The 8413-nt window shown below is 47.2% G+C and overlaps 1 protein-coding gene across 1 annotated transcript in view; it reads left to right on the top strand.

Annotated features, from left to right (window-relative positions):
* gpr158a (G protein-coupled receptor 158a) overlaps positions 1–8413 on the top strand; it is a 32982-nt gene continuing 24569 nt past the window's right edge. Inside the window, exons 1-4 of the mRNA XM_019884765.1 lie at positions 1–142; positions 626–718; positions 2618–2715; positions 2897–3964. Coding sequence (XP_019740324.1) covers positions 3201–3964 — 764 coding nt within the window. The 5' untranslated portion in view covers positions 1–142; positions 626–718; positions 2618–2715; positions 2897–3200. The remainder of the gene's footprint in view (positions 143–625; positions 719–2617; positions 2716–2896; positions 3965–8413) is intronic.

Raw genomic sequence — 8413 nt, 5'->3', positions numbered from 1 at the left:
ATGGCTACGTCGTGAAGCTGCTCGTCAGGAGAGGAAGAAAGAAGAGTCTGTGCGCGAGTGACTGAAAGTGAGGCGTGATGACGCATCCCCCTGCCCCCCTGCTGCGATATGATTGGCCGATGCATCCAGGCAGGAAGTGCAGGTGAAACGAGATGGCGTGACTGAGTAGCTGTGCGTAAAGTCAGGTGAATGTGTTCACTCAAGAAAAGTCTTTTGAGGTTTATTTCCTTGAAACATGATGAGTGAAAATGTTCCAAACTGACTGACTTCTATCATCTTGATTATATGTGAAGGGAAACAGCTGAGGGTTTGAGACCGTGTGCGAATGTGAGTGTATTTGAGTGAGGAAATGAATGTGTGTGAGTGAGTGCGTGCGGTGAGGAGAGAAGCAGCCAGCTGTTGCTGAGCATCATGGCGGCGCACGGCCGGCTGAGCAGGGATAATTGCAGGTAGCAGCCTGTTCCTCCTCCTCTTCCTCCAACACAACAATGAAGGAGACAAATCATGAATTTGTGACATCGCAATCAGCAAATATTTGAGAGTCTCACGTTTTCAAAAAAAAAAAAAAGAACGGCAAGATTTTGCTCAAATCTGCCATTCACGCTTTCATTTTTATCCATTTCAGGGTGCGGCCATTTTGCCATTTGATTGAAAACGACATCACGAATGCCGAAGGGTTCAGCTTTGCGTACGACACATTCCAAAACCCCGAAAACAGGTGAGCCGTGTTGGTTGTTGAGCACTGTGATGTCATTTTCGGTCGACAACTAGAAGCAGTCAAAGGCAAAATGGCCGCCCTGCGAGACGGCTAATGCTTAATTAAAATTGCACAAACGCGAAATTAATCACAGTCCTGTTTTTAGACGAACGGGGGCACATCTTGTCAAGAAATCTCACACCGTGGATGCGGTGAAGACAAAAACTTTCCAACTGCGTAACGTCATTTGTGTAAAGTCATGCTTGGATGACATTGGTGCGATCGAAAGCTCTCTCTGACAGGCACAGCTTGTCAAGTCTCCCCAGAAGAGTGAAAACTATCCAACTCACCGCATTTTCTAAACTGTCCGCTCCTTGCAGGACGCTAGTGTCAAACCAAAGTCTCAGTGCCCCGATTTGACCCGCCAGCATCTTTTGTGTCTCCTTCAAATTTGTTCTTTTCATTCCGGCTCCAAATCTGCTCTGAAATGAATTTTTCTTCACTGTAGACAAACATTACAAGCATTCCCCCCCACACCAAATTTCCCCGAGACAATGTTTCTTCGCACCAACTCGCAACTCCATCTCTAGATCGTCCGAGGATAATTTATTCGTGACGCTCTCAGCGCGTGAGCGTTTGACAAGCCAGATGGCTCACACTGGCAGAGAAGGTGCGATGTCCACCATCAATCAGCCTGATGTTTTCGCCCCCCCCCCACCCCCCGATGCGCTGTATTTGCATCCAATTACACGCCGTGCGTCGATGCGAAGCTTGTTGGCTTTTCTACATGCTCGTGTCATCAAAAACCGATGACTATTAATGAATTGCGCAAGGCGAATCATGAGGGGGGGGACACATTTCAGATCCGACGCGTTCGAAAACTCGCCGCTTCCTCCGCAGCCGGTTGAATCTGAACGCCGTTAGACACGATTGCGGTTTTAAGAGATCAGTATTTCTTAATGAATTGCCCCGCGTGCCCCCCCCTCAACCCCCTTTCCGCGTGGCCTCCTGTCTGCAACCCCCCTCCCTTGGGTGTCACGGGCTGTTCCCGAGGACGCGCGCCAGCCAATCGCTTCCTGCCGTCGACTTGGCCATGCCTGACGCCGGCTCTGTCACCCTCGGTCACGCCTGTCGGCCCACTGGCCACCCTTGCCTGCAGATCTGGATGCCCACGCGCCATTCTCAACCCCCCCCCCCCGGAGGAATGAAATCCAGAAGGAGATGGGCAAGTTCCATCAAGTGTCAAGAAGAAGGGAGGCTGAAGGTTCATTTCATTGTGTTATTAAAAGAAACATAACAAGTGATGTGTGTTGTGGCACAAGGTGGGACGACACAATGCCCCCGGTGAGTTTATCGTTCGTTTTGAACATTCGTGTCTTTATTGTTGAAAGCATTGAGAAACTCAAAAAGCAGCTATTTTGTTCTCAATATATTGTCAGTTGGCCTTTTAATTGGTTAGGTATCGCTTTGCTCAGAATATTGTTTTTAGTTTTATGTCTTGAAATATTATTGTCATTCATGTGGTCATCTAATTAGGAATTATGATTCCCCTTATGTAAATTGCGTTTTTAATAAATGCATTTGTGTTTGCTAGTGCCATTTGTTTTTTTTTTTTGTTTTTTTTGTCGTATTAATATTTTGTCGTTCATTACCGACTGTGGATCGTGTGATTAACAATGACTTCTCTCTCATGTTGTTTGCTTGCCATGGGTGAATGATTTTGACTGATGGTGACTTCAAGAATTGAAATGTTCTTCAAAGTACCGATTTTGTCGAGGCTGCATTCAAATCAATAGCATATTTATGCTTTGAATATGCCGTTCATACAAATAACTTACGGCAGAGTATCAAAAGCCTGTAAGAATTCTGCAGCCATGTGAACATGGCAGACGAATCACAGATATCAAAATGTTCTCCTAGGTGTTGGGAGGGTGGCAATGGCCACCCCTGACCACCACCTAGCACCGCCCCGAGAGAGGACGAGGACGACGGGCTTTCGGAGCGCCCGCTTCCCGGCGGTGAGTCTTTTTCTCTCCGTTTTCGCAGGGCCAGTTTTTAATGCTTCCTGTGGTCGGAAGAGGGCGAAGTGCGTTTGAGGCTCCCAGCTGGATCGTCGCCTGCAGAAAATATATAAATATAACAATAACCTCCCTCTCTCCCTCCCTCCTCCTCTTCTTCTTCCTCCTGGTTTGGATTCAGTCTGCAAGCAGGAGAGGACGCCGCCGCAGACAGACATCCTTCCTCCATCCTCCGCGGAGACTCCAAGAAGCGTCGGTAAGGGGTTTGCGAGGAGACGACCGAGGAGTGGGGGGGTTCCTTCTTTGGATTTTACCCGGGGGTGAGGGAGGAAAAAAATAAATAAAAACAAGGGAGTCTTAGAAGATCCCACAAGTGGCCGAGCGATGGTTTAGCGTTGCCACCGGTTCGAATCTCTGCCGCCCGCACGACCCGCCAGCAAAAATCCATCATCCCATCCACATCGGCGGACGCGACCTGGAGGGAGATGGAGGCTATCTTCCGGCTGGCGTTGCTGCTGCACGTCGGCCTCGCCATCGCGGCGGCGGTGCACGGAGGCGGCGCGGCGCAACTCCGCGGCCGCCGGCTGGCGCACCTCCGCGGCGACAACGAGGAGCGCCAGCGCCTCCCCGCCGCGGTCGCCGACTTCCTGCACACGGGCGACTCGAGCGCCCTGGAGCAGGCCAATTGCTCGCGCAGGTTCGAGCTGCTGCGCGGGGGGAGGTCACCTGAGAGCCCGCATCGCTCCGCGCTGGATGCGGTGCTGCACGCCGCCAACTTCCTCAGCTTGGTGCTGCAAGCCAACAGGTCCAGGGAGCAAAGCGTGCGGCGAGACGCGGAGTGGTACCATGCCCTGGTGCGGAGCCTCCTCCTCGGGGAGCAGAAGATCCACCGGGCCGTGGTCGCCTTCTCCTCGGACGGGCCCGGGGTGCACCTCCAGGCCACGAGAGCCGGAGGTGAGATCGTGCTCCAGGACCTCTCCGGCCTGCACAACCGCTCGAGGGACGGCGAGTGGTACCACGGCGTCAAGCACAGGAGGAAGACCACCTTCCAGAAGAAGATGCTGAGCCAGGATTTCGCAGCCGTGCACGACTCCCTGAGGAGAGGCGAAAGTTTGATCCCGGACAAGACGCACGTCAAGTGGTCGGCGCCCTACCTGGAGTGCGACAATGGGAACTTTGTCCCTCGCTGGTTGTTGACGCTGTCGGCTGCGTTCTACGGTCTCAGGCCCAATATGGCTCCGGAGTTCAGGTAAGAAGAATTCACTCGTCTGTCAGGTATTTAAGTTCATGTTGTAATACTTTCAAGGGCTCCTTGGGAGCCAAGTTGACACGATCTTACAGCAGAGATTTAATTTAGTTGGACAAAAACCAATCCGAAAGTCAACCACTTGTCACTGATGCTCCGAAATTGACATAGGAACCATTTTGGGTTCTGGCGCTAACTTTTGGTAAGCCTGCTTTGGGACTAAAATGTCTTCTCTCAGTTCTATAACTTTTACATCAAGTGTTTGCGTCTGTCTCGTCATCCTGCAAGCCATTCTCAGCAGGGTTATAATCATTTAGGATTTTTTTATTATTGTTCGTTTTTATTTAATCTCGATTTTTTTTCAATAATTCAATTCGTTTTAAGTGGATGCTTGTTAATTTTTATTCGCTTTTTTTAATGTTTTGTTTTAGGTTCTTTCGTCTTTTTAGTCTTAGTTTTTTTTTTTTTTTAACATGAGCTAGGTGTAAGATTTAAAAAAAAAAGGCCATTAATTCTGTGATAAACTAAGATAAAGTACAATTCTCAAATGACTGACCTTTTTATAAACTAATGTCAATTTGTTTTCATTTTTAAAAAGTATTTTCGTTGTTATTTGATCCCATTAACAATAATATTTTTTTTTGTTAGCCTTCATTCACGATAATCTTGACTCTCAGGCAACTTTTCCACCTAAAATGACCCGGTGCTATATCAATCCAGCAATCGAAAACTCACACGGGAATACGTCTCCTAAAACATAGCACCACTTACCATTACCCCCACCTCCTCCCCTCCCACCCACCCCAAATGGAGGGTGTTGGAACTGAAGTCTATAAATAGCCCAAGCCACAGTGGAAACCTCTGGCTGCAGGCGTGATTAAAAAAAAAAAACTTGCTTCTCACATAAAAGCCTTTTTGCAATAAAGGGATGAGTCACACATTTGCAAAGGTAAAAAATAAATAAAAATAGCTTCATGTATTTTCCCCTTTGGCTCTGGCGTAACGTGTGATGTTTACGCCAGTGCTGCTGCTACGTGCTGCAAGAGTCAAGTGTGAGAGCTCCACAGAACCCTGACCAACATCATCTTCTCAATGAATAATTAATCCACATCACTAGTTGTGTGTGTGTGTGGGGGGGGTGGGGTGGGGGTCTTCAATGAATGTTTAATTGATACACCTCTGGCTGGCTTGCAGGCAGGCAGGCACAGATTGCAAATGAGTCCCAACCTGCCGTGATTGTACCGTAATAGCCTATCAGGTACACACCGTTATAGTTCCAGTCGGAGCAGCTTCACTTTGCTCGCCGACTAATCGGATGCTTAATTAGCCCGCGTGCTATTGCCTGAAAGTGCGACCGCTTTCACGCCGGCTCATTTGTGAAAGCGCCGTTTGAATTTCATCGCCGCCTCCAACATCCGCTCCATTGTGTCTTTTCGCACTTTTACCAAAGGAGAGTTTGATTGTTGTTGTTGTTGTTGATGGATTCGCCAACTTCTGTAGATCGATGGTGAGACACGAAGGTGGCGTTTTGTATTGTTTTATACCCCCACTTCGCCCTCCTCCTGCACCATTACGCATCCAGAGCAGCAGAAAGCATCAAGACTGCTTTTTTTTTTTTTTTCAAGACAGTGAGATCATCAAATTGTCCTTAACGACGCAATGAGGACACAAACGAGATCTTTGGTAGAGTGCAAAAGTCATTTGGACTTTGTGAAATACTCAGTAAGTTACAATATGGTGAAAATCGAGTGCCTTTGAGTCACCATGGCATCAATTCGGGACGTCCCGAATTTTTATTTATTTATTTATTGTGCGTCCTAGTTAGAGTCACTGCATCGCATGTAAGTTGCAGCGCAGTCGCACCTTATGCGTTCCAAGCAATCACAGAGCTTAGCATGTTCGCCTGCTATCTTAATGCTAAAACTAAATAGCTAACTAAATCACATCGATGTTGCACCCCGATAACCCTCGGAGCAACGGACTGAACGCAAACCGTGAAGATGCGGAAAGACATTCTAACAGTGCTCACTGTCATATGTTCTTTATCTTCTGCGAAGAACGACTTATATTAGTGCCATACAATCAATGGCCATTCACTTGATACAGTGTGACAAACCCTCTTGATTTTTTTTTTTTTTAATTTCATTTTGTGATGCCCGTACTGTATGTTTTGATGACGTACAATGTTATAGCGTGTTATTTTCCAAAATTAAAATCACGTGACCAAAACTGCGTCTACTTATGGCATGCTCCCGCCACGTTTTAGTGGAGTCATGTGAACAATTCTTGGGTGTCCGGCGTTGTTTGTATGAGTGCTGCAAGATGGTCCCCCGTTCAGACAGCAGCTCGCTCGCTCGCTCCCCTGCGGCTGAATGCGCAATCAATGCGACAATGAATTAATAATGAAAGATGTACAACAACAACCTCGCAAGGGCCATCTTGATTTCGGCTATTTAATGCCTTCCTGTTGTTTGTGATGATGCTGCAGTGTGCAAGGTGACTTTTTTTTTTTTTAAACCTCACTTCTCCAGACGCTCTTGCAAATTGAGGGTTCAATATATCATATTGTTCAATGAATCCTGTCTACTAACATGAAATATTGACGCACCAGTGCAGTAATCAACCACGAACCCCGGGTGTCGATGTTCAGACAAATCCATGCGGCCACGCGGGCACACCTACAACCCAAATCATTTAAAATCCGCTTAAAACATCCGGTGAGACCAGCGCTGAGTCAAACTTTTGTTTAATTAGTTGGCGGAATCGTCTTCCCTCACGCTTGACTTTGCCGCGGAGTCGTCTGCGAAGCCTTTGCGGTGCGGGGAGCACCAGAGCGGGGAGGCCCCGACTGCGGGAGGGGCCGTCAGCAGCATCTGTTCTGGTGGTGGATGCCATCCAGAAGCAAATCGGATGGAAACCCCACAAGCCCCCCGGGCTTGAGCATTAGCATATTTCAGAAACCATTGCCGATTTGGATCGTATACAGCCAAATGTGAAGTAGTGCCGTTATTATGATCGTTATTTGTGATCGTGATACGTTGCCGGTCGATTGGTAATCAGCTGTGAGCATTATTCCACGGTATAGTTTTCGTATGTAAGATCACCGTTTACCACGAGATGGCTTAAATGCACTTCCACCGGGGCTTTTACGACCCCATACTACAATATGAATCGGCCTAATATTTTTTTGGGCAGATTTGTAGTGACATGCAGGACAACACATAGCACCTGAAACATGAGCAACATTTGAGTTGAGTTTTTGTGGGGGCAAAAAAGAATGTGCAAAACGAGGTGTTGCACTTAAACTCATTCAGTACCAGCCAATTCTGGACCAAGTCTGAAAAGACGTTTAAAAGCGTCTTTGGGAGTGAATGAGTTAATATTGGTTTTCTGTTTAGCGGTTTTGTTCCGTCCTTGAATGGTCGTTTTTAAGGCGCGACAGCTCTTTGCAGCGGAAACTTGTTGTCGGCGGTTGGACCTTTTGTACAAGCATTGAGAAATGTATCATGAAAAAAAGGAAATAGGTGAAGATATTTATGATGTATATTCGTGAAGAGAAAAAAAAAACAGACTTCGGCGCACCTATTTTGTCCATATTTCAAATGGGATTTTTGTCATTTGTTCGGGGTCTGACAGTATTACCGGATGCTGATGTCATTTGCTTTGCCCGTTAACGGATTAGCAACCTGTAATATTATTATGGAGGCTTTATCCTGTTGTAGGGATTAACGCAACTCGCTGGGAGGGATTCAAAAAGCATTTGATGGGCTACCTCAAGTTGCGGGTCAGATTGACCCATTTTAAGGTTAAGAAAAATTCAAAGTTTATAATCCACTCTAAAATACATCTGAAACAGACTTTGAGATGAATCCCAAACCCGTAGTTGGGTTGCTGATTGATAAACGGATTTTTTTTTTTTTTGACCGTTGCGGAGAATCTTGTTTATTTTTTCTTTCCTTGTCAACGCTCGCCGTCAAGTTGTCCATCAGCCGAGCGATTTCTCCTAAGTGTCGCGCTGCGTTTGTCAGTATGTCACGTGGCTCCCTACCCGTCGTCCCGTCATGACGCTTGGGGCTCCTGGCGTAGGAATTTGTAATGAGTGTCAAGGAATATGACATCATGTGGCAGCTGAAAGAATCAAAAGGAGAAGGCCGTCTTTATTTGCTTTGCTTTGCTTTGACGGCGTCGTCGCCACGGGCGCGCGTGTCCTCTTTGATTAGCGGCGACAGGACTCAATAAAAGGACCCGGGTCGCTGTTGTAATGGCGGCGGCCTGCCCGGCAGCCAGACTGCGCATTAGTTTCTCCTCCTCTTGTCGGTGTAATGCATTTCTGTCACTTAAGAGACATTTTCCTCAGGGAAGACACACACACACACACACACACACACACACACACACACACAAATGTAGTTTTCCGTATTTATTTTTTGGCGTTGAAATTGCTTTGTGACG

The sequence above is a fragment of the Hippocampus comes genome, unplaced genomic scaffold (assembly GCF_001891065.2).
Source record: "Hippocampus comes isolate QL1 unplaced genomic scaffold, H_comes_QL1_v1.1 scaffold501, whole genome shotgun sequence".
NCBI lineage: Eukaryota > Metazoa > Chordata > Actinopteri > Syngnathiformes > Syngnathidae > Hippocampus > Hippocampus comes.
This window is presented reverse-complemented; position numbering and strand designations above follow the sequence as displayed.